General features: G+C 43.3%; 1 protein-coding gene across 14 annotated transcripts in view; it reads left to right on the top strand.

Annotated features, from left to right (window-relative positions):
- Positions 1-16,321, top strand: part of CFAP46 (cilia and flagella associated protein 46) — a 252,958-nt gene extending 236,637 nt beyond the window's left edge. For all 14 annotated transcript variants that reach the window (XM_053308139.1, XM_053308141.1, XM_053308145.1 and 11 more), the window contains exons 60-62: positions 4,917-5,053; positions 6,339-6,422; positions 15,977-16,321. In XM_053308139.1, the coding sequence (XP_053164114.1) occupies positions 4,917-5,053; positions 6,339-6,422; positions 15,977-16,119 (364 nt within the window). In that variant the 3' untranslated portion in view covers positions 16,120-16,321. The remainder of the gene's footprint in view (positions 1-4,916; positions 5,054-6,338; positions 6,423-15,976) is intronic.
- The last annotated feature ends 11,000 nt before the right edge of the window (positions 16,322-27,321 follow it).

The raw sequence follows: 27,321 nt of genomic DNA on the forward strand, positions 1-27,321 counted from the left end.
AAGGATATTTAGATGCTGTGATGTGTCTACACCTACAAAGATTAGAATCATTCAGACAATGGTTTTTCCCTTGACACTGGATGCGTAAGCTGGACTTCAAAGAAGCAAGATAGAAAAAGCATTGACGCTTTTGAACTTTGGTGCTGGAGAAGACTTTTGAGGATACCATGGACAGCCAGGAAAACAAACAAACAGATCATAGAACAAATCAATACAGAATTTTCACTTGAGGCACAAATGACCAGGCTCAAACTATCATACTTAGGACACATTATATGAAAACCCAGTTCCCTTGAGAAGTCTATAATGCTGAGGAAAGTTGAAGGAAAGATAAGAAGAGGATGACCAGCAGCAAGGTGGATGGACTCGATTACAACAGCAATGAATGCACCACTTAAAGGCCAGGTTAAAAAGACACATCATCCTGGAGATAATCTATCTATGTGGTCGCTAAGAGTCGATACCAACTTGATAGCACTTAATCAATCAGGAAACTGTAAAGTTTTCAGGTAAAGTTCTTTTCGCTAATCATAAGAGTCATTGTCATCATCTGCCTGTTTCAAAGTCATCCTTATCTTCCTGATCTTCATCCGCATCAAATGTGTTAAATAAATAAATCACATTGCTCTACATGGTATTTTGCTATGTACGCCAAATCATTCTTCATACAAATACACATGAGCACAGCACATGACAGTTTGCACGTGCAGGGTGACAGTTCTAGAACTGAATCAGAAGCTGGTTTCCCAGCCATCCACTGAATAGTAAGTACCTTTTGCTATTATTCCAAGTTAACCCCTGCAAGCTTGGCAAAGAGGCACCTTTTAACATAGTGATTCTCTTTATTTAGCAGGGGGAGAGTAACTGGCCCTATCCACCCCCAGCAAGTCCCTCCAGTGACTGTTGCAGGTGTCTATCTTACGTTTCTTTTTAGATTGTGAGCCCTTTGGGGACAGGGATCCATCTTATTTATTTATTATTTCTCTGTGTAAACTGCCCTGAGTCATTTTTGGAAGGGCGGTATAGAAATTGAATAAATAAATTAAATAAATAAATTATTCCATGATAGCTGTTTGCTCTGGGGATTTCTGGAAACTGGATCAAGCACTTTTCCAAATAAACCTTCATAATTAACATGGCAAATGTGCTGTTGCAGGGAGTGAGGACAAGGTGGCAGTTGATGCAATTCTACCACACTAGGAAATAAGCAACATTAGCTATCCAGCTGTTGTTGAACTGTTGTGTTGGTGGTTGAGGATTATGGGAATTATAGTGCAACATCAGTTGGAGAGCCAAGGTTGCCTACCCCTTTACTACACTCTTTTTTGCAGAGAGGTCTATGTAGTGTAACCAGGGGTGTGCAAGAAAAATCATATGCCATGTAGAGCAATGGGACAACCAAGTTGATGAAGATGAGGATGACTTTGAAACAAGCAGATGATAACAATGACTTTTATGATTAGTGAAAAGAACTTTACTTGAAAACTTTGCAGTTTCCTACAAATTTTTATTTAAAAAATTGTAGTTGAGTGTTTTCTGTAAATTAATGATCTGGATCGAGATCCATAAGTATGAGATTCTGCGCCTGCACAGGAACCACGTAGTAGCAATGCCGCAGCTTGTCGAAGCATTCAAGCCCCACCCCACTCCTACAGCGTGCTACTTAAAGGCAGGCTGGGTGCCATGTTCCTCAGTTTTTTTATTACCACCATCACGTTTGCCTCATTTCATCAGAATAGTCTGATGCATTTCATCAGAATAATTCTTCAGTTTTTTCTGTGAGTTCATCTTTTTTTAAGAAGTGGACAGATATTGAGCTTTTTTACCTCTTTCTGGCTGACAGACTATGTTTGGTGATACATTGGATTGGCTTTGGCCGACAGATAACAACTGGCACGTGACCCTGGAATGGACCTGACTTAAGTTTTTTGATTAGTGAAATGGCTGAAGAGAGAAAATCCTTTAAGAGGTGCAAAGGCTGTAAAGCCAAACTCTGAATCTCCTAGAGAAGATTCCCTTCCAGACAGCATCTCCGTCAATCTGGCTGACGACAGATGCATCACTGCTAGGGAGGGGTGCCCATTGTGAGAACCATCAGATACAAGGCAAGTGGACTCCACACCAAGCCCAATTGCATATCAACTTCCTGGAGTTACCAGCTGTCTTCCAGGCACTACAGGTCTTCTTGCCACTGATTCAAGGCAAAGTCGTACAAGTACAATTGGACAATACTACAGCCCAGGCATACATCAATCGTCAAGGTGGGACTGTATTTCGAACCTTGTGTGCCCTCAGTGTACAACTATGGCACTGGCACATCCAACATCGAGTGTTCCCAATGGCCATCCATATCAAGGGCCTGGAGAATGTCCTAGCGGGCAATCTCAGCCGTGTGTTTGTGCAGCACCAACAGCACGAATGGGAGCTCAAGACAGAATACATTGCTCCTCTCTTTGACCACTGGATAGACCCGGCCATAGATCTATTTGTGGCTTTGATAAACACAAAGTGTGCCCACTTCTGCTCAAGGGCGGGACATGACCAGCAGTCACTAAGGGATGCTTTCCAGCTAGATTGGTCTCAAGAAGCACCTTACATGTTTCCCCCACGACCACTAATAAGTCAAGTGGTGGCTCATCTCCTGGCTGTGCCAACATCTTGCATCCTAGTGACCCCTTGGTGGCCCAGGCAACCATGGTTTCCACAGCTACTCAGACTGTCGAAGAATCATTATCGTCTGCCTCAGGGGCTAGATCTCCTGTCTTAGGACGATGGGCACGTCCTCCACCCAGACATGCTCACACTTCGTCTGACCGCATGGCAAATCGGGTTCTGAAGCATATCCTGCTAAACCAGAGGAAGGCCTCTAACATGGATTTCTACCAAAACATGCAACTGTCCAAGAGGTTCTCCTCTATCTAACTACGTTAAAGATGCAAGGTTTGGCTAATGTGTCCCTGAAATTCCACTTGGCTGCTCTCATCAAAGCACCCCAGGAGTGATGACAAGATTCTCTTCTCTCACCCGGAAAGTAAAGCCTTCCTAAAGGGACTTACAAATGTGTACCCTTGATACTGATGAACTCACCTGCTTATCTGGATGATCATCCTTCATGGCGGTCGTCCAAGAACTGAGCACCCAGCTGTAGGCATGGGGGCGGAGCTTGGACACCTTGACAAGCTGCGGCAGTGCTACCTCATGGTTCCTGCGCAGACGCAGAATCCCATACTTATGGATAGCAATAGCACTTACATTTATATACCGCTCTATAGCCGGAGCTCTCTAAGCGGTTTACAATGATTTAGCATATTGCCCCCAACATTCTGGGTACTCAGATGGATGTCGACAGATCTCTTCCAGTGAGCAAGCTGTTTCTTTCAAAATACTAATAAAATAAATATTGCCATGGGGAAACATTGTTTTTCATTTTTTGCTGTCAGTCTGTCATTTTAGATAGAAACCATTGGGTTAGTAAAGTTGTTTGGCTACCATATGGTCACTGTTGCTGATTATACATTTTAAGCTATTTTTTACACAATAAGCTGTTTTGTGTGTGTTTGTGTGGTAAAAGCTACTCATTAGGCCATCATAGCTACCAATTCTAGTAGGTTCATCAGCAATCCAAAAAACACTACCCCTTGTATTCACTCAAAATGTACCAATCTACCCATTTTTAGACCCCTAGCCAACAGACTAATGGTTTTAGTCTTTCGAAAGCCCACTGAAACCTCCTGAAAGCCCAGAGTGCAAATGTTTAAAACCAGAAACAAACTGTGGCTGACATCTTGACTCTGCTACGTCCGTGCAGCCAGATAATTCACAACCACAACCATAGCCTCTCCACATCTGAAGCGCAGGTGTTTATGCATGTTTGGGTGGCTTACCAGTGTCCCTTTTCCCTGAAAACATTCTGAGCAATGTGCAATTATGACATTTAGGTTGTGCAATCCTATCCACCACTACTTCCACCATCCTCCTTTTACTTCTATAAATGGGATTTAGAGTTCTGAGGTGGTAGGTGGGGGAGAGCAGTTACGAAGAAACATACATACATGTTTACAATGTCTGGTCCCAGTTGGTAGCAAAAACAATACAAGAGCAGCTGATAAAGAAATATTTATTCTGACATGTTTCAATAATAAATTATTCAAGGAATATCTATAAACTATAAAGTCTATACAAAATAAAACTACAAATATGTATATAGAAACTACAAGAATTGTGATAATATCAAGATATATAAAGGGACAATACCATATACTTCTTGCAGCAGTGTTTTGGACAAACTGCAGTTTGAGCAGTCTTCACAGGTAATCCCCATACAAGACATTAGAAGTGGATAGGAGATCTCATTTTAGTGTGCTCTCCCATATAAAATGCTCCCTGCAAGTAAAATATTAGTACACAAAGAGAGAAGATTCTAACCAAGCCTGTTCTTTGTTGTGCTATTTTTGTTCTTACAGGAAGCTTTTTCATATCAAGAAATATTCAGGAAGGTGACCATCAGTAATCTGATCTGATATAGTCCATTATATCACTGCAAAATTCTGCCATTTGATTCTGCTGAAGATGTAGGCCAGGTCTAAGTCCAAATCTAAGTGGGACTCGCTTCCGAGTAATTGTAGATAGGATTTGGCACCTAAACTCTTAACCCAGAGATAGCCAACTGGGAACCGTAATGTGCTGTGTGACCTCATAATATTCAAATCCTTTATTTTATATAACATATGCTGATGAGGAACAGATATATTTTGTTCATGTGGCTACATGTTTTTCTCCTTTGCATTGAGAACATTCAAGACTGCTTGTACCTGTAATTTTCATTTACAGTCTATATTTTCCATTTATAGTCTATAATTTTCATTTACAGCCTATATTTATAATTCATATTTACAGTCTCTTATTATTTTCTTTAGTTCTTTACGCCTGTCTCTAGAGATGCCAACTGAGACAGCGATCATTCTGAGCCTAATTGGAGTGCATTCCATTATAGTCAACCAGTGGTACTGTTTCCCGGAAGAAAATGCAACAAGACTGCAAAGCTTGTGTGAGAGTATGTACTTTGTTGCAACCTTTTCATAAAACTGCACCTAATATTTAATACCTAATACTTTTTTCAGAATATTATAATTAGTCTGTTTTGTTTTATTTGTTTGTTTGATTGATTGATTTCTATACCATCCTTCCAAAAATGGCTCAGGGAGGTTTACACAGAGAAAAGATGTGAGAACATAGGTCCTAGGGCAGTTATTTGCTCCAGGGAGCCCTTTCCACATCAGACTGTCACTAAGAAACCCCTGCACATCTGCTATGGAAACCTGCATGTTGCAGAGAATTCTGGGAAGTGTGCAAGAGTTTATGAAGGGCACTAGTCAAGCCTGTTAGTCTTCTCCCTGTGCTTCCACATGAATTGAGAATGTGTACTAGAGTACACTCAATGTTCTCTGCAGCTATGCATTTTAGAGGGTGATTGGCTGGTAGTAGTTAGGGATGTGCAAACTAGTTTGATGGCTTGATATCGAGCTGACCCCCCCCCCCCGCAACCCATTCTACTCGACATTAGACCGACACTCCCCCCCACCGGCCTTTTGGGAGGGTTTGCAAGTTTTTTCTGTTACATTTTTTAAAAGTGTACCCTCAGTGGGGCTTCTCCGAGGCTGCAGTGGGATTTCAGGAGGTTCTCCTCCCCTTGCGGACCTCCATTCTGCCTCAAATTGCCCTGTTTGGGCAGTCTTTGGACTGTTCCGGGCCTCACCCCCATCATGGTGGCCATTTTGGAGGCCCCCACACATGCACAATGGGCCTTTGCATGGCCCAGCCCAGCCCGGTTTTGGTGCGCAGGGGCAAGCCCACTTAGGGAGCCCACTGCTTAGCCCAGGTTTTAGGTGCAAGGGTGCACCAAAAGCAGACTAAATGTTTGTGTGTCGGTGCCACACAGTTTCACGCAGAACCTAAACACAAGTAGCCTCCAGACCGGCACTCATGCAGTGCATTATGGAAGCTCTGGCCTGCCCCCAAACCTCCCTGCTCCCTCCCTGCTACCAGCAGAAGCCGGCAATCATCTGGGCAGCTGATCTGGCCACCCAGCAACATGGATTGCATCTTCTGCAGTGAAGGTAAGCGTTTCGTGGCTTCCTTCCCGTGCCCCATCCAAGCCCATTCTCCAGTCGTGAGAATTGGCTCAGAGCTTAAAAGTCTAAACATATGGAGGACTTGGCATGCCTAAGACCACAGACTCTGAATAGAATCAGGCTCTCATTTAACTATCTGGAAGAAAACTATGTTTTGCTTTGGGGTTGTTATTTCTTTAATTATAAAAGTACTGTGTTTCTTTTTAGATTTGATAAGAGTAGGAAAAACAACTGGACAGGCTATTCATATTCTTCAGAGGAGTAAGACTGCAGCAGAGGAATTGCCCAAAGGTAAAATGTATACTTTTTAAATGAGGTGCACAAACAGATTTAAGTTAATATTACAGAATGATGCTGTTCTCACGAGCAGTCTAGCCCAGGCTAGGGCAGCCTAGCCTGGGCTAAGCTGTTCATGTGGAGCATCAGGAACCACACTGATCCCAGTGCTCCCACCCAGCCTAACCCTGCTCTCAAGCCCGACTCTTAGCCGCGGTTAAGGAAGCAAGTGCTCCATTAACCTGGCTGCTGGGCTCGTGTGTCTCCTTGGGCTCCACGAAGCACAAGAAACAGAGGTAGGCACCTAGAGCGCCTGTAGGCACTGCACTCATCACATAGTGCCTTGTAGGATATCCAGAGGCCGGGAAAACGAGTCCTGGTCTCTGTTGATCCTAGCTGCCGGGAGCAGCACAGAGTAATTTTTAGTTGCTGCCACCACTTGAGGTAAATTTCAGCTCTCACCCTGAGCCCTCAATCATCTCAGAGTGCCACCTTGACACCACAATCCTTCTGTCCTCACATGGGAACTGACAGAAAATGATGCCACTCCAGATTAACAACAACTAAAGATTTATTCCTGTTTGAAAATATAGACAACTATCTCCTTTCACATAGCTCCTAAAAAGCACGTCTTTACATCCAGTAATAGTTACACTCTAACTGATTTAAACTGGCCTTAACTGTCACAGTCCGTCTCTCCCCATCTACATATGAATCCCCACTATCAGATCACCAAGTGCTTTTGCTGTCTCCATTATCTTTCATACAAAACCTCCAATATAATTTTAAACCATATCACAAACATAAATACAGACAAATCGACAACACATCCCCCATTTCGTCCCATCTCCCTCCCCACCACCACCACTCTTCTTCTCAAGCAGAACACTGATCATCCTCCAAAGTTCAGTGTGCATTTAGGAAATTAGGAGAATAATTAGGAAATTGGGAGAATAAGCATTCTGTCATATAGGTACCAGGTCCCTCTTTTTTCCAGATTACCTGTCTGTAAATGCTCCAGTTGTGTCCATTTTCCCATATTCCAAGAAGCAGTCTCCAAGATGTTCTTCAGCATCTTCTTTAATTCCACCAACAAGCAATTTTTCCACAATAACTTGTGCCCCAGGCTTTTCAGATCCCTCTCTAGCTTCTGCTCTTTTAGGTTCTACTACTCTTCCATCAATCAAATGATCAATGGCAACCATTGCTGCATCAACTCCAGCCATGGAAGAGAATCCTCATGAGTATTTTACTTGGAGGGCTTCTCATTACTATACAATCTGTTAGTTTTCCCCATTGTTCACAGTAGTTTCTCAAACTTTCATCACTTGTATCAAAGCTTAAGTCACCAATAAATAGTTTGCAGACCTAATCTTTTTCCCTCTTATGCTTAACCTCACTCACCCAATCTGTCTCCCCAATAATGGTTAAAGATGACACAGGAGAGAGATTTCAACTTCTATCCAATTTCCCCTATTCACTGACAGATTTCACAATCTTGACTGTATTTATTATTTTTTTATTATTTATTACATTTATAAACCCACAATGCTAAAAACAGTATAAAAACAATTCAAACACAATTAAAACCATTTAAAACCAATTGAAATACTTTTTAAAAGCAACACTACAAGCCTTGGAAGGCCATTTAATTCCACCCTGAGGCATTCTAGGCCAGTAAAAATTTGCCAGCAACCTCATATGAGTTTTCCCCATGCCTAAATGTCTTGCACAAGGTATTTCATGTACCAGTCTTAGCAACCTTTGGTTAAACTTCTCTGGCACAATAAACTGTTTGACAGGAGTCCAAGTCACCTTTTGACATGCAGGTAACCAAAGCCTATATAACAAATCACGCTTCCCCACCATTTGCTGACAGAGCTGCTCCATGAAAGGGACTTCTTGGTTTAAGGCTAATCCTCTTAACCAGGTTCCAATTTGACTTCATGCCTAACTCTTCATTGTTTGCCCGTTCACTGCTTTTTAACTTCTATACCCGATTCCCATCCTTCTCACTCACAGCAATTTCCTCCATAGTATCCCTCTCCAGACATACAGGATGTCCTCTTGCAGGTTCCCCATCCTTTTTGCAATTCATTTATCTCACTAGACTCTGACTCTCTGACTCTCTCTTTAGGTCACCTAAAAAATCCCTATCCTCATGAGGAGTTGTCTTCTGAACACTTTGTCTTTGTGTTATGAAACAAATCTGGACATCAGCTCCTAATACATTTCTCCTCAACAAAACACGTACATCTTCAGCAAATTTAACAGCACCCTCCTGAGGCATGCTATCTCATCTCATATTTCTTCCAAGTTTCCCTTGACCAACCTGGGAGTAAAATTCATATAGAGGCTCTACACACGATCTGTGTGTAGAGCCCATCCGGGCTCTCCCTGCACATGAGTAGGCTGAGCAGGCGCTCAGCCCTGGGCAGCTGAATCGGTCACCCACACAGTTACCAGCTCCATCATTGAGTCAGTAGGGGTGAGGTGGATCAGGGGCCGACCGGTCTCCAGAAGTCCTAGGATGCCCCACGTGAGTGCACGGGGCATTCTGGGGAGACCCCCAAGACTGGGAGGTTTCTTGTAGCCTCCCAGTCAGGGGTCTACTCACGAGTCGCTGCGGTGTCTCACATTCTTACAAACGAGTTAGTGGAGTGCTTGCTCCGCTAACCTCATTTAAGGGGAGGGCTACTTTGGTAGGCTAGCTGCCATTGAACCACCAAGCTCGCCCACAAGCCCAGGGGTTCTCACAATGGGGGGAAACTGGACTGGGCTCCCTTAGCCCAGTTTTCCCCCATCATGAGAATAGCCTCATAGTCTTCAAGTGGACTCAACTTCTTAGCTAATCTTTCAAGTTGGATAAAAACACAAGAGAGTCATCTTTAGAAGCAAAAGAAGTAAAATCTTTGGGAGTGACCTTTGCAGGCTGCTGCAACTTTAACTGCAACACTTCCCTCTGATGTTTCAGCCACTCTTCTTCCCACTGATACTATGCTCTCCTCTTTCCCAACTCCATCCTCAGCCTCAGCCTCAATTCTTCCATTTCCCTCAACCAGTTTTGCTTTTTCAGCAATTGTATATACTCTGGTCCTGGATGACCACATCCTGTAGGCACACTGGGCTCCTTCACTATCAGAGCCTCTTGGAATTCCTATCTCAGTCCTCTGATGTCTAGCCCTCAGAAGGTAGTCCTAGAGCCTGACACAATCCAATAAGTTCAGCCTTATTCATTACCCCTGCTAACTGAGCAAAGAGGCACCTTTTAAAGTGGTGATCCTCTTATATTTAGCAACTGGTCTTATCCATCCCCAGCACAGCATCCCTCCAGTGACTGTTGCTGGTGTCCACCTTGTTTTTCTTTTTTAGATTGTGAACCCTTTGGGGACAGGGAGCCATCTCTACTGTTTTGAGAACTTTTGTCAAAAAGCAGTATATAAATATTTGTCGTAGTAGTATGCTAGTCTTGCCACTATGACTCTGCAAAAGCCACTCAAACTAAAATCCCTTGGCTTTGTATCTTTAAGCTTCAATTGACCAAATTCCTTAACATATCCAATCCTTGCCTTATTTCTCTGTCAATTACATCACATTCCACCACAATTGCCACCACGTGTGTTGTCTCATTTTGAGGTGTTTTTAATTGCTACCAGTGTTCCCTCTAATTTTTTCATCAATGAGCGGAATGAGGTTAGCTCTGGGCAGCAGTATCAAGGAGGTGTGCACACATCTATCTATCTATCTATATAATTCTCTAAGGCGTACCCGTGGCTAATCCCTTGCATGGCAGCTCTCACAAGAGTTTGCGAGCAGAAGCACCGAGGTGACTGGGCAGTGGGGATTCCATATGCAGATAGGGAAGAGGAGCCTGTGATGGTTAAGGTCAGTTGAAATGCAACTGTTACTGGTTGGAAGATGTTCTGTCTAGTAGATTGTAGAGGAGAGGGATCTATATTTATATAAAAGGGTAGTGGGAAGGGGAGATTGTAGGAGGAGAGGAATCTTTTGCATTGTAGAGGATTGTAGAGGAAAGGAATATATATATATATATATAGAGAGAGAGAGAGAGAGAGAGAGAGAGAGAGAGAGTAGGGATGTGCAAAAAATTTCGGGCACAGATCGATCTGTGCCCGAAATGAGCAATTTCGGGTGATTCGGGGCCGAACCGAATCACCCGCGATGTCCCCCGATATTTTTCGGGGCCGAGCCGAATCACCCGAATTTCGGGGCCGAAAAATTCGGGTGATTCGGCTCATGGCCGAATTGAAAAAAATCTCATTTGCTATCATTGAATGAGAATTCACACCTCAGAAAATAAGGGAATAACATCCCTTCAGAAAAACTTCTGAGGTGTGAATTCTCATTCAATGATAGCAAGAGATTTTTTTCAATTAAAGAACTCTCATGACCCCACTTTCACTTTTTTCACACTCTCACTTACTGTGAATATTGAATGAATCAATCTACCACAAAGCACTTTATGAAGAAAAACCTCAGAAAATCAACAAAATCCAGCCCTCTGGCCAATCACTCTGAAATTGGGGACGGGTGGTAGCCTCCACCCATTAGGCACTATCTACCAGCCCACCCCACTCTTTTGGGGCAGATCCACTTTCTGCCCCAAAGACACCAAAACTTCAAAAATTCCCAAAAAATCAGCCCTCTGCCCAATCCCCCTGAAATTGGGGTGTTAGCCTCCACCCATTAGGCACTACCACCCCACCCCACTCTTCTGCCCCAGGCCCCACTTTCTGCCCCAAACTGCCCCAAAGACACAAAAACTTCAAAAATTCCCAAAAAATCACTCCTTTGCCCAATCCCCCTGAAATTGGGGTGGTAGTCTGCACCCATTAGGCACTACCACCCCACCCCACTTTTTTTGCCCAGATCCCATGCTATGCCCCCGAACTGCCCCAAAGTCACTAAAACTTCAAATATTCCCCCAAAATCAGCCCTTTGCCCAATCTCCCTGAAATTGGGGTGGTAGCTTCCACCCATTGGGCACTACCACCCCACCCCAAAATTTTGCCCCTGGGCCCTTTCCCCCCCTGAATCGATTCGGATTAGGGTTAAATCCGAATCCGAACCGAATCAAGGGTGATTTGGGTGGCCCATATTCGGGCACAAAACAGAACAGGGGTGATTCGGTTCAGGTCCCGAACCGAATCACCGAAAATCCAGATTGCACACCCCTAATATATAGCCACTTCAAGAGAAGGAGGCTGCCATTGTGTGAATCAGATGAGGAAACAAAATGAACAAAATCTGTTAACTCAGGAGGGGAGAAAGAGGGAGAGAAAGAAAGAAAAAAAGAAGGGAGGGAAGGAAAGACAAGGGAAGAGTGAGTGGAGGAGAGAGAGAGAGAAGGGAAGAGAGAAAGAAAGAAGGGCGAAGGTCAGGCCTGAACCTGTCAGCGGCCTGAGGAGAACAAGTGGCCATGGCTGCGGCAGCAAGGAAGGGCCTGGTCAACCACTGCTGACGCTCCTCCTGTAGAAGTGTTGGAAATTCTCTCTGGTAAGAGAAACCCTTTTTCATTATAGCAGAGTCCACAGAGGCACAACACAGCAGAATTTAGTTAAGCATGCGTGTATGCTGAGAGTAAAGTAACTTGGAGCCAGTTCATAGTTTCAAGTCAATATAAGTAGTATTTATTAGAGAACTCCATTCTAGATTGGAAAGTGAGGAGATAGAATCTCTAATCTATCTAACTAGATGCAGATGGATTCTGCATCTCTGCACACATGGTGCAGGGGAGAGGAGCTTGCATGTTGCAAGGTAGGAGAAAGGGAAGAAAAGGGAAGAGCAAGTGGCAGGAAGGAAGGAAGTCCCTGAGATTAGCAATCTACATATCAAAGGGATAGTGTCAGAGCAGTAGAGAAGGGATGACCAATGTCTTGACTCTCTAGCCCTCTGACTCACTAGTCTGTCCTCCTATGTCATTCAGACAAGAGACAGTGCATAGTCCTTCACTTCCAACAAGAAGCAGGAGCAGGGCTTGGGTGAGGGTGGTGAGCTCTCTGGGGATATGGGGCTGCAGCTTGGCCAGTAGGCGCCACAATGCTGCAGCCACAACCAAGAGGGGTGAGGGGGATGGAGTAAAGGAATGGAAGAGTGACCAAGAGGGGTGAAGGGGATGGAAGCAACCGGATGGAGGGGGAAGAGCAGGAATGCAGCTCAGGTGAGGGTGGAGAGATGTCTGAGGTGAGGCGGGCTGTGGCAGGAGGGGAGGCGAACAATCAAGTACTAGTGTGCAGATGCTCTGCATGGGTTAAGCTAGTATCCATTATTATGTGCCACTACAGATACAACACACACACCTCCCTCCATCTGCATGCCATCCCATGTTGTGCAACTGGAAACTTAAAAGGAAGGAACAGCATGGTGCAGCGTGGCTTGGCGGGGCGGGGGATAGGAAAAGGCAGCTCCAGCAGCAACATGATGAGTGCCTGCTGAAAACAGCTGCACAGGGGTTTGGAGTCCTTTGCATGTGTGCTCATGCGCACACCTTAGAGAGAAGGTAGGCTGCTACCACCACTTGAGATAAATTTGAGCTCTCACTCTGAGCCCTCAGCATCTCAGGGTGCCACTTTGCCACCACAATCCTTCTGTCCTAACAGAGAACAATGCCACTCCAGATAAGCAACTAGATATTTATTCTTGTTTGAAAATATATACAATTCTCTCCTTTCACAGAGCTCCCCAAAAACACGTCTTTACATTCAGTAACCATTACGTTGCAACTGATTTAAACTGACCTTAACTGTCACAGATTGTCTCTCCACAAATGGAATCCCCACTGCCCAATCACCATAGTGCTTTTGCTGTCTCCATTACCTTCCATAAAAACCTCCAATGTAACTTTAAACCATATCACAGACATAAATACAGACAAATAAACACAACACCCATTTTCATCACATTATTCATCTCACCATTTTCTTGTTTTGTTTGTTTGTTTATCATATTTATATACTGCCTGATCTATCTCTCTCTCTAGGCAATGTACATAATCCAAATTACAATATAAAAACAAACAAACAATTTCACAGAATAAAAACAATTAAAAACAATTCACAGAATAAAATAATTAAAACAATTCCACAGAGTAAAACAGTTTAAAATTAATTTTAATTAAAAGCCTGAGAAAACAGGTGTGTCTTAAGGGTCTTTTTAAAAGCAATGTGAGATGGAGAAGCTCTTATTTTGACAGGGAGTGCATTCCGAAGCCCTGGGGCAGCCGCAGAAAAGACCTGGCCCTGAGTCGCCATCAGGCAAGCAACTGTAACCGGCAACTGTAACCAGACCTCCCCAGATGATGTTAATAGGCAGCATGGTTCATGACAAAGGTGGTAGTCTCTTAAATACCCTGGAGCTAAGCCATTCAGGGCTGTATAGGTAATGACCAGCACTTTGAATTTCATTTGAAAACATATCAGCTGCCAGTGCAATTATTTCAGAATCAGAATTATATGATCATTCGTGTTGTCCCAGAGACCAACCTGGCTGCCGCATTCTGTACCAGTTGTAGTTTCCGGACTGCATACAAGAGCATCCCCATGTAGAGTGCATTACCAGCATATGTACTACTGTTTTAAAGTCATGTACCTCCAGAAATTGGTGTAGCTGACAAATCAGCCAAAGCAGATAAAAAGCACTCCTGGCCACTGCCTCAACCTCAGAAACCAGAGAGAGTTTTGGATCCAGGGGCACTCTCAAGCAGAGGTGCACCTAGGTAATTTTTGAGCCTGAACCTAAAGGGCTTTGGACACACACCCCCACCCACCCCAGCAAATTAAGCACTATCATACTCGGCCAGGTGACCACACCACCTGAGACAGACTAAAGAAGAAGATTTGAGGGCCTCCAGGGGTTGTGGAGGCCCTGGACTTCAGCCCGGAAGTCCAGGAGTAAGAGCAACTCTGTTCCAAAGCTACATACCTGATCTTTCAGGGGGAGTGTAACCCCATCCAGAACAGGCAGATCAAAATCATCTCTCAAGTCTTGACCGCCCCCCAAAATCAGTATCTCCATCTTATTTGGATTCAACTTCAGTTTGTTATCCCTCATTCAGCCCATTGCTTGCCTCCAGGCAAGCATTTAAGGAAGTTATGCCATTTTCTGATGAAGTTGATAGAGAGAAATAGATTTGGGTGTCATCAGTGTACCCTGCACCAAATCTGATGATGTATCCCAGTGGTTTCATGTAGATGTTAAAGAGCACTGGAGACAGTATGGAGCCTTGTAGGACTCCATAGAGTCACTCTCGCTTTGCAGATCAACAGTTTCCAAGCTACACCATTTGGAATCTACCTAAGAGATAGGAATGGAACTACTGTAAAAGCAGTGCCACCTAACCCCACCTCCCTTAGGCGACCCAGAAGGATACCATGGTTGGTGGTATCGAAAGCCATCGATTGATCCAAATGGATCATCAGAGTCACACTTCCTCTGTCAATACCCAATTGGAGATCACCCATCAGGCCAACCAAGGCAGTCTCAACCCCATAGCCCACTTGAAACCTAGTCTGAAATGGGTCTAGATAATCAGTTTCCTCCAGAACTGTCTGGAGCTGAGAGGCCATCACCCTCTCAATAATCTTGCCCAGCCATGGGAGATAAGAGACGGGCCTATAGTTGCCTAACTCTGACTGGTCCAATGTAGATTTTTTCAAGTATGGTCTAATGATAGCCTCCTTAAGACAAGAAGGCATCCTTCCCTCCCTCAGAAAAGCATTTATGCTGTTTACCAGGCCCTCTCCAATAATCTGATTGTTAGATAAAATAAGCCAAGTTGGGCAAAGGTCAAGAGAGCTGGTGATAGGACGCATAGTCCAAAACACCTTGTTCACATCCTCAGGAGTCACAAACTGTTATGATCATATGAGACACTAAGCATGCCTGAACTGCCATCTGGATGCTAAATATTTCAGTTTTCTCTGAGCAAATTTGCTAGATCCATATTGCAAGCATGAAGCCACATTTCATAACAAATTATTTTCAAAAATTAAAAAACGGAAAGACACCCATGATTTAGACTGGGTCCTCCATACTGCCATTTGTCAAGGGTAAAAATGTTCCCTTCACAAATAGTAGCGCAAGCCACCAATGTGAAAAACTCCTCAGCCCTCCCAACCACAGTCCCAATCTGTGGGGTCTCAATTTAACTGCTATTTAACATTTTAAAACACAAGCACATGCTTGCAAAGCATGTGCTTAAAATAATGTGTAGTTTTAAATGACTGTAATACAGACCAGTTCCTTAAGTTCATGGGAAGGGATGCATGAAAGCCTGGGATTAGGTCAAGGGTTTTTCCAAATACAAAGCATCTGAACAGGCTGAAGAGATGGAAGAGAAAAGCAGCAATTAAACATCTAGACATGATCCAATCCAGCTAAGCATATTGAACCTCCACTGATTTCATAGCAAAGCACAGGCTTAAATCTTTTCCATTGGAAGCAATACAGGTTCAGAGCACTTCACATTGACTGGATCATACCCTCTCTTGTTTGAAAATATCTTAATATCTAGACATCATTTAATGATTTGCTTTGAACTGTATTTCTAGTGCACCTGGATCATGGAGACTCTCCTGAAGCCAAGAAAGAAGAAGAGGCAGAAAAAAGCCCTGTTGGACTAAGCCATTCTGTAATTCAGCCATCAGCTCTTAATACAGTTTTATATGGGCTGCCCAATTTGATGTTTACGTAATTCACAACAGATTGCTTTATGTAAAATGGAAACTGGTTATAGTGTGAAGTAATGATGTTTTTTGTTGGCATTTGTTAAAATAAGAGTTCACAAACATTTGAGCTGCACTCGGTGGCTTTCTTGAATTTAAACTTTGTCAGTAAGGTAAATATCAGCAGTGTTTTTGCTATTAAATTTTTTGTTTGCTCTAGGTTTTTCACTACACAGTTTAAGTGTCTTGTTTCTTTCTTCTGTTAACAAAGTTAGAGCCAACTCACTAACAAGTTTTGGTCCACTTGAACATTTTCTGCTTTAGGCCTAGGATTTTCCAAAAGTAGGATTAATACACCCTTGATCCAAATATATGCAGAAAAGGGAATGTATGAGATCCAGTTTACATGCCCAGCCAAGTTGCCTTTTGCATAAGTAGGGAAATTTACCCAGCACCCTCCACTCTTAAGCTTTTATGTGACATAAAGCCTTTACACATACTGTTCTCATGAGCAGCCTAAGGCTAGGGCAGCCCAGCCTGGGTTAAACTGCTTGTGTGGAGCACTGGGATCCACGCGTGTGCCCTTAACCTGGCTACCAGAATCTCCTCGGGCTGCACACAGCCTGAGGATACACGGAGATGGGCACCTAGAGCACCCGTCTGACAGAGGAATCCCCCAATGCACTGGGCTCAGTGTGTGGTGCATTGTGGGATTCCCAGAGGCTAGGGAGCAGTTCCTCAGGCTCTGTAATGCTGTGGTGGTCACCACCGTGGCACTCATGTGCGTGGCAGCACAGCACTGCTCTGACCGCCCCGGGTCATCTACAGGGAAAGTAGGTTAAACTCTGCCTTCCCCTTGCCCAAGCCCCAAAACAGTCATGTGAATAACTTTATTGTATCATATACATGTAAGCCTGAGTTGTACAATCTTTCCCCTCAAAAATGCTTCAAAGGAAATAATCATGCAAGCAGCTGTATATACTTTGCATCACATAATACATTATGTTTTGCGAAGTGCTGCTGTAGTGCTGTTAACTGAACAAATAGCATGGTTGTGACACCTAGTGATAGAAACACTGTGACATATTACAACACTGCATGGTATATTACACAAAGGGCCAAACTAGAAAATACAATTGAGGTCCATGGTCAGATCTCCCATGCCTTTACTTTCTGGCAAATAGCTGTGGAGATGGTGTGGATCTGAATTGGGCTCATCTTGCTGGTGGAGGGAAGTGCCGTTTTCCTGATGAAAATCCCTTTCTAGTTCCTATTTGCCCCATTAGGGAAAATGTATGCAACCTGATGCAGCGTTATCACAGATCTCTCTAATCTTCTCATCTAGTCTGGCCCTAGATTAAGGGCAAGTGGGGAATACCCATTTTTCTCATCCTGAATGTTTATGTTTAACAGAAATCTGTAAGCTTACCTAACCATGGTAACTATTGATACAACATCAGCTATGTATATTGACTCTAAGTATAACCTGAGTGAGATTACAAATGGTGTTTGGGTCTTGGGTGCATGGAAGCCATTTCTCTAGAGCAGGGTTTCTTAACCTTGGGCCCCCAGATATTGTTGGACTACAACTCCCAGAATCCCCAGACATGGCCTTTGTGGCTGGGGATTCTGGGAGTTGTAGTCCAACAATATCTGGGGGCCCACAGTTAAGAAACCCTGCTCTAGACAGTTACTGTACTCAGGTTGAAGGCTTGGTTTTTAAGCAATTCAGTACCAAGGCAGAAGCGATCCAAGACAGAAGCAGTCCAATATCAAGGCAGTCCATGTCCGTCAGATACCATCTTACTACCTTGGACTGCTTCTACCTTGGACATGAAGCTTTCGAAACTGGTAGTTTCCCATAGCTGCAGCCTGGTGGGCGGCAGGGCGGGGAGGGGGGAATACCAATCCCAGAAGCACTCAGGGCACATAGTGCCCTAGAAGGCAAGTTACAGGGGGAAATGTATTTTTAAAACTCACATTGCAGAAGACAAAACAGCTGCTTGAGTGCTCCCTCCAGAGTGAAGAAGTGACCCAGCCTCCAGCTGGTCACAGAAAAAGGAGGGAAAGAGGAGGAGAAGGGAGTGGCAGCGGGTGAGTGGGGGATCCAACAGAAATGCTTGGTCTCTGACATATGAAAAAACAGTTGGGGAGCCTGACATGGGTCCTCCCGACAGTGCCACTGCCAGCGGCACTGTAGAGCCAGCATGGTGTAGTCGTTAGAATGCTGGACTAGGACCAGGAAGACCCAAGTTCAAATCCCCATTCAGCCATAATACTAGCTGGGTGACTCTGGGCCAGTCACTTCTCTCTCAGCCTAACCTACTTCACAGGGTTGTTGTGAAAGAGAAACCTAAGTATGTAGTACACCTCTCTGGGCTCCTTGGAGGAAGAGCGGGATATAAATGTAATACTAATAATAATAATAATAATGTCTATCCTGTCAGAATATGATGGTTTTTTGGACCATGTATAGCCCCAATAATGTATAATATATCATTTATTAATAGTTCATAATTGATGTGAACAGTTTAATAGTTTTGTCAGATCATTTGGGAAGTTCTGTGGCAGCATTTTTGTTTTGTGGGCATAATGTGTTAGCTTGGAAGTGATTTATCGCCAGTAAAAGGATCTCAAATAGCAGGAAAAGACCCTTGCCTCAGAATCTGAAAAGGCTGCTTGCTATTCATATTTTGAACAAATAAATGAGTGTTTGATACTATGCAGATTTCCTTATACAAAGACCTTCAGGTCTTGCTTTTCCTTTCTGCAGCAGTATCCTACTTTGAACAGGATTAGACTAGAAGGCTTCCAGGGCCCCTTTCAGTTTTAAAGTTCTGTGCTTCTAAGATACTGGGTGAAATTCAAAAAGTTCCTTGCTCAGTGAAAAGCACTTCTTCTTCCACAAGGGAGGTTCCCAGTTTCCACTGATTTCTCCCTTTCATCAATTCTCTATTGTGGAAGGTGTCCTGACCCTCAGGGTGCCCTGACGCTCCTCAGCTTTTGAGGAGTATGGGGCTATAACAGAAAGGAAGGTGGAAAACCTGTTGTGTGAGTGGAACTTTGCTCAAGAGAACAGCTATGACTGAACAAGGGAGACAGATGGTCTTGGATCCATGTAGGAAAGGGGCCCACTGGTTGGGAAATTGCCCACTCTGCCTTCCTGACCACTGGCAAACTCTTGAGTATGTATGTGGGGAGTGTGTAATATTATTTGCATAGAAGTGAGATAAAGGGCATGCTGAGAATATTTTGTTTTTCACCATGTCCACATAGTTCTTCTGCAGCACACAGCTTGGTGAGTGGGGGAGAAGAAAGTTTCCCAGGGGCCATCTTCACTTCTTGTCCCAGGCCACAATTCAACCTTGTTATGCCCCGAGTCTGTTCATACTTGTGGATCCAATCTGAAGTTCTGTTTTACTGGCAATCTTTAGCCATTATCTTTCTAGCAATGATTTTGGTAATATAAACCCTCCCACTATGAACAACAATTAAATTAACCAACATTTCAAAATTAACTTTAAATGACATAGTCTGCTGTGAATATCTTCCAATTTTGTTTTATCTTCTGTTTACTCACTTTAATAGAAAATATAAACTGAAAATGCAAAAATCTGATCATCACTGTACCCTAAACGTTTACATTATTTTGTTCAGTAAGCCAGACATGCCTGTTCCTTGTGATAAATGATTTGTATTCCCTTTAAAGGCATTAATATGTCATAGAAAAATACTATTCTTGGCTCCCCTGCTATGCTAAAGTTAATTAGAGCCTGATGTAAGAATTTGTGGCATAGTATTACAGAATCTTGACATCTCTAAGACCTTGTTTTGAGAGTTGGGATTCATCCATGAGTATAAATACATGTACTCTTTTTCCCGAAAGCACAGTTTATCAGATAACTTCCATCAAATTATTTCATTTGGAATTATGTATGGTTTCTCTATTTTGTTCCATTTTATTTTCCTCTATTTAAATGTGGTTTGAGTTAATGAGTTTTTTGTCATTTGCTATTTTGCCAACTTCTGGGAATCTGGAAAACACCTTTATTAAATTGAGCCCCAAAAGAACATTGTAGCTGTGATCGCTACAAGCCTAATTATCATGCCTCCTGTTTCCATTTTGACTTCTTTCAAGTTCCTAATCACATTCAAAAATTCAGAAGAAGAATACAATACATCCACATCCGGCTGGTCAGGGGGGTCGTTAATTGCACTCCACAAACCCTCCCTCCTTAGGTGCATCTCCATCTTGAGGCTCCAAGCCAAATAATTAGTCCCATTCAACTTGCTCACTGGGATATGGAGAGTTTGTCTGCTAGCCATCATCCTCACTTCAAATTCCACGCACGCCACAAGGGAAACTCTACTTACTTCTTCCCCCTCTTCACATCCATTTATGTGGTGCAGCAGAGGCGTGCTGGGCCCATAACCTGTTGGGTGCTGCGCCCTATAGCAGAGTAATTTACCTGTGTCCCACTTGCTTGAGTAAGAACACTCCACGCACAGGTAAAAGTTCAACAAAGAAATATATTGAAGTTGAGGACACTCACATGATGTATTGTCTCAGTAAGGTCCAGTTACACATTCACATACATAAGACACACAGAGAAGGCACATAGATACAGCATCAGCCGGGTGGACCACAGTGGTGCAGCATTTACCACTGTGGACATGTTGCTCTGGTTTGAGCTTTACCCTTATACTAGTAGTGACCAATCACTGCAGGCCATTACTCAGGGCCTTATCACTCGTTAACCGGCTTCACATGTTGCCAGTTACACCACCTGCTGTAATATGGTGACTTGCACTTTGCAGTTAAAGCTGTACACACCCCCTCACGGTTAATATATACTGACAAAGCATCTCCTTGGAAATGCAAGAGTGACCATTTAACATTTCCTCCCATTGTTCTCAGAGGCCAAAGTTTCAAGGTATACACCAGTCATATTAGTACAAGCAGAATAAAGCTTAGCCATTAGTAGACAAGGTGAACCAATCACAAGGCAGAAACCAGCAATAATGCACCAATCAGCTTTAGTTGTGCTTCTCCCTAGTCAGACAGGGCAAGGTATGGCCAACAGGTGCTCATTTCTAGTCAGGCGGGGCAGAGTATTGTTTCCAGGAAAGGGGGCCCTGTAACAACAGAGTGCAGAAACTAGTGACCTTTAGGGCTTATGTAGGTGACACAACTAGGTGAAAGGGGATAGTGGAATTTTCCTTCATCAATCACAACAAACCCCTAAGCCTAAGGAGAGCCAGTGTGGTGTAGTGATTAGAGTGCTGGACTAGGACCGAGGAGATCCGAGTTCAAATCCCCATTCAGCCATGATACTAGCTGGGTGACTCTGGGCCAGTCACTTCTCTCTCAGCCTAACCTACTTCACAACGTTGTTGTGAGAGAAACTCAAGTATGTACTGTAGTACACTGCTCTGGGCTCCTTGGAGGAAGAGCGGGATATAAATGTAAATAATGATGATGATTATGATGATGATGTCGCTGTTTGTATAGTGGCAGAAAGAGAGGGGATCTATGCTGTACAGGGCTCTGAAAGGCAAGGAGTAGTAAATGTGTCCAATCATATGATGGCTTAATTTGTGACTGCACCTTTCAATCTGTCTCACACTCCACAGTTTGGGAATCACTGTTCTAAGCAAATAATATTGGGGTGGAATTGACAGATTCATTTAAGCAACAGGCTTAAATACTGGTTTCTAGAGCAGGGGTAGGCAACCTTGTGTCTCCAGCATTGTTGAATGACAACTTCCATCATCCCCAGCCACCATTTATTTAGGGATAGTTGCTTATCCCTGCTCTGGGGAAAATAGGTAGGGCTTAGGCTATTAGTAATTTCTTCTTTACAAAAAAGTAGGTGCTGTGGTGAATAAAGATATCAGGCACAAAGCATCAAAGATTAAGAACGGTTGTCCATCTGTGCCTTACAGCAAGGTATAATGAGCTAATTTGATAGTTTACAAAAGTTCATTTACTTTATGCAACTGATGCAAAATATTTAATCTTCCAAAGTGTTTTCCACCAAAATGTTTCCATGTATAATAGATACTTTGGCCTTGGCAACTACGTCAGTATCTTCTGTCACAAAGATGGATGAGCAAGACCAAAAATTTCTTTATGGCCTGACAGCCTCACTTTATCATAAAAGCACTGATAAAGAGTAATGTCCAGATCCAGGAAACTACAGACTTAGAATCTTGACTTCTTGAGTACAAGATACCGGAAATGTTTGTCACTAACATAACAGGAGAACGCTTGGAGCTGTGTGGCGTTTATATTTTCTAAGGATTGTTAGTGCAGAAAGCACGTGTGACATGGAAGCTCTTTTCACGATCAGTGATAAGAGCTTCTCAGTGGTCTGCAGGGAGAGTGGGTTTGCCCGACCCTCCCTGCAGACAAGCACTCACCCATCGCTGGGTGGGCGGATTGGCTTCCCAGACAAGCGGTGGCTTACCTGCGGCACACGATCCAAAAAATTAAGTTAATGGAGCACTCACTCCCTTAACCTCATTTAAGGGGGTGGCTTCTTAGTCAGGCTTGCCACTGTGGAGCCATCGGGCTCACCCTCAAACCTGGTGGTTCTCACGAGCGGGCTGGGCCCGGTTTTGCTGACTCATGAGAATAGCCTCATTGTCTAAGAGATTTAAAAAATGGCACAAGGTGCCCCATTGACGGACCCATCCTAGATTCAAAATTGCAGCAGGTGTAAGAACCACTTTTTTTTTTAATGCCCTGGAATAATACTTAATCATGCATGTTGTTTTGACTCAGGAAACATTTTGATGCATTTACTAAATCTATGGAAACTCTTGGGCTTTGCCCAAAGTTCTGATTTTGTCTCTCAGTAACTGTGCTAATAGATTTTGGAGTTGTATCTAACCTAGATGGCTGCCACCCATTTATGAATAATTGTGTGAACAGGCATACACTTCTTAGCAGTGCCCTAGGATTGCAATGGGGCCAAAAAATACCATCAATGCAAAAAAAATTGTTGTGCAGCCATGTACTACTCATTCATATAGTGCCCCCCCCCCACATCATAGCATGGTTGTGAATCCCCAAGGATGGATACATGGAGAAACTGGTCTTTAGATTATATCTACTTTCTTTTAATTTCTTCTCAATACATGTTTATTCTGCACAGCTACTTAAACTGGATACATGCTGATCATTAACCAAAAATTAAATCAGTGGGACTTGCTGTATTTTAAATGGCCATATCAGGTTGCTACTTCATCTAAGTGACACAAAATGTGTGAAGCCTATGCATCTACTATTAAAAAGAATATTAAATTGTCATTAAGAGTTTCATGAAGCATACTTTGGCTCAGAACTAAATGTCCTTGAAACCATTGGAACTTACTTGCAAGTCCAGTATTCCCCCACCCCTCTTCCCCAGAACCCCAGCCATTAGTGGACAGGGTTTGTCAGTCTAGTAACTCCTCAGGTTCCCCTTTAATCTGTGTCACAAAGATATTGTAAACCTACAAAAATGAACATCTGTTTAGTTGTTCCAGAATATTGATAGAGAAGTGGTCAACCTTGATTTCAAATTATACAAATTTGATACATAGATATTTGCAAATATTCTTTTAAAATGCCTCAAATGTTGATAGAAAAACAAGTTTTTGACAAGGATCACCAAAAATCAGTCAGAAGTATCACTTACAAGCATGGATATTAAACAAGATTAGAAACTAAACATAATCTTTAAAATGAGCACCTATGTTTTATCTATTGGATCTTGATTTTTTGAAATGGATGTATACCTTATTCTTTTCTTGACTAATAAAAATACTAAGGAGCAAGAAATACATTCTAACAGAAATGACTAAAGAAATATGAGCTTTCTACTAGAAAGCTGTTGGCAAAAACCCAAACAACAAGAATAAAAGCTTCTAGAAATATTTCATTCACACAGCTCTACATTTTTTACCTGATGCTTTGTCTATTCACACAAGAAATATTAAACAGTTAGTGCTGTTCATGTATCAAAGGGTTTAAAATAACTTTCTGAATTATGTCTCAGCAACATAACAAATCACATTATCAATTAGCTTTTAGAACAGTAATGGCATTTCATCAGGAGGAAAAATTGAACTGCTTAAACCTATGTAACCTAAAAAAAAAAAAGTATGTCGAGGGAATCTGTGATTGAATTTTATTAATAATATTAAAGGACAAGAGCTTAATTCTGTGTGGTGGGTAGTTTTCCAAGGAGAGCTTACAAAACTGTAATGTTCTCAGTATGCCGTGTTGGAGAAACAAGCGGGTTGTGATGAAGAGAATTTTGAAAATGAATCCTTGGACCTTGATCTGATCAGTATTAACTTCTTCACATACAAACACACAAATCCACTTCCTTGGTAATAGTCTACATGTGATGGGATGAGGGCCTGTATAAGGAAGCAACTCATGCCAACTTGTGTGTGCTTAGCAATGCATTTTTGATTGGCCTGACTTCTGTGCTCCTTCTGCCTCTATCTTGTCACATTAGATAGGAATTCTGGAAGCACAATGGAAACTGGAAAGTGAAAAACAGTTGACATTTACATGCTAATGAGGTACTAAAATTAAAATTATTAGAAGCACTGGCTGACATCCAAGCTAATGCTGCACAGATGTACCACCATTTTCTGTTGTGCAATGTGAGAGAGACGAGTTTCAATTATTTCTCCTTCCCTCTGCATCGGTCTGTGCCTCTTGAAAGTACGTTTCTGATTGCTGGGGGACTCTCAGAGACAGCGTTCATTAGACACAAATGGCTGCAAAGGGAAGTGAAGTCATCAAAAATTACCCCTCCCCTGTTGAGCAACAGAAAATGCTGGTGCATTGGTGCAGTGTTAGGTGGGTGTCAGTCACTTTTGATTAACCTTCAGTTGGTAGGAATAGCAACATTTTTATAATCTTTTTTCTCATATGTCAAGCTTACTAATAACATAGCAGAGGGGTATACAGGCTGAGACTCTTCAACTGTTGTTGCAACTACAACTCCTATCAATCCAACTACAATTTATTGCAGCTGGGGATGTTGGGAGTTGTAATCCAACAACAGCTGGGGTGCTGGTTGGCCTCTCGTCATAGCGGCTCCAACTTGCAAATAACCGTAGCTAATACCTGGTTCTCATGGGCCCTGAATCATTTACAGTAAAGTCTTAAACTGCTTGGGACCAAATTATCTGAAAAAGCGCCTTGCCCAAAATGCTCAGATCTCAAGGCCTTTTTCAGCAGCCCTGGTCTGAGGCCCCCCACCCCCGACTCCTGCCACCATGAGATAAGCTGAGTGACTACTAGGGACAGGGGCAGAGCCACCATTAGACGAACAAGTTCAAAGAACCCAGGCTGCCACCCATCAGGGGCCACAAGCGCGGCCCCAGACGTGCCCCCTGCATCTGACATCAGACACAGGGGGGTTATTTCAGGCGAAATTGGCCTGCGCTGCATTGACAGTGTGGGCTGGAGTGACTCTCCGTGCCATAAAGGCAGGGAGAGCTGCTCCTGGTCTCGTTGCCAACACAGCTGGGCCGATCGATCTTGCTCCAAAATGGGCCACGTGGCCCCGTTAAGGAGAGAGATCGGCCCGTGCTGCATTGGCAGCCTGGCCGGAACAGCTTCCCTGCCTTTAAGGCAAGGAGAGTCACTCCAGCCCACTCTGCCCAATGCAGTGCAGGCAGATCTCTGTTCCAAACGGGGCTGCACAGCCTCATTTGGAAGGGCGACCACGCCCCCGCGTCTGACATCCGGTGTGGGGCGTGGCTAGCCCCATCAGATGCAGGGGGCAGGGCCAGGGGGCCATGGGGGCGGCTACACACAGGCCACCACCAGCCTCGCTCTGCTCCTGACTAGGGAGAGGGACATTCCCCATTTATGGACTCGTCTCCCCAGTGAGGCTCACCTGATGCCATCACTATGTTCTTTTAGATGACATGAGAAGACCTTTCTGTTCACCTGGGCTTTTAAAGCAGCATTTGTATTTTGTTCTGGTTGTATTTTATTATAATGTCGGTGTTTGTTTTTAATGTTTTTTTAAAATTGTATGTTTTATTCTAGTGTTTTATTGTTTTACTTTGTGAGCTGCCCAGAGAACAATTGTTATGGGGCTACATAAATAAGATACATGTTATGTTTTGTTAATGTTTTTATGTTGTGTTATGTTTTATGTTACACCCATGCATGTGCAACATTTCCACACACTCTTTCTTGCTCATTGAACCTGCTCCTGTACGTGTGTGCTATTGAGGTGGTGCAACAGCTGTCCAGAAGAACTGAGACTTTCTTTTGAAAGATGATACACAGAGGTTTGTAGTGTTCTTTCAGTTTAATATCCCACCTATCTGGTCACAGGAACATAGGAAGCTGCCATATACTGAGTCAGACCATTGGTCTATCTAGCTCAGTATTGTCTTCACAGACTGGCTGCAGCTTCTCCAAGGTTGCAGGCAGGAATCTCTCTTGGCCCTATCTTGGAGATGCCAGGGAGGGAACTTGAAACCTTCTGCTCTTCTCAGAGCAGCTCCATCCCCTGAGGGGAATATCTTACAGTGCTCACACTTCTGGTCTCCCATTCATATGCCACCATGGTGGGCCCTGCTTAGCTAAGGGGATAAGTCATGCTTGCTACCTACCACAAGACCAACTCTCCTCTGGTCTTGTCTCACTGTGAACCTTCATTGGCCAGTCACTTCCCATGGATGCAGAAGCATAACCATAATATTTTTGTCCCTATTAAGTCAAAGATTTTCCAAAATCATTGGGGCAGACAGTTGGGAAAACTGTTCCTTCAGCTTACTGGGGATCACAGTAATATCAAATGGAAAATAGAAGAATAGAGCATTAGTTCTGTCCTTTAGAAATTACTACCAATCATTTATTTTTGTAATGAACAAAATAAACAAAATGTCTTAAATGCTGTGTATGACTCCATATGCATGTGGGGCTGCCTTTGAAGATTTCTTGGAAACTTCCATTAGATCAGTACACAATAGATGGCTGACTGGAACTACATGATTGGAGGCTATTATCTGGTCAGTTTAAAAACTCCTCCAGTGGCTTCTTGTCAAGAGGGACCTTGACTGTTTGGGACTTCAATGTGAATAGGATCAACTGTTTCCGCATGAACTCTCTCTGCTCCTCGATATCAGAGTAAGAGGTCGTGCTGCTGCCCTCAGAAACCATGTAGGTAAGAACCGTAGATTGCACTACTAGCCCCCAAAGG

This window comes from Hemicordylus capensis, chromosome 3 (assembly GCF_027244095.1).
Source record: "Hemicordylus capensis ecotype Gifberg chromosome 3, rHemCap1.1.pri, whole genome shotgun sequence".
Classification (NCBI taxonomy): domain Eukaryota; kingdom Metazoa; phylum Chordata; class Lepidosauria; order Squamata; family Cordylidae; genus Hemicordylus; species Hemicordylus capensis.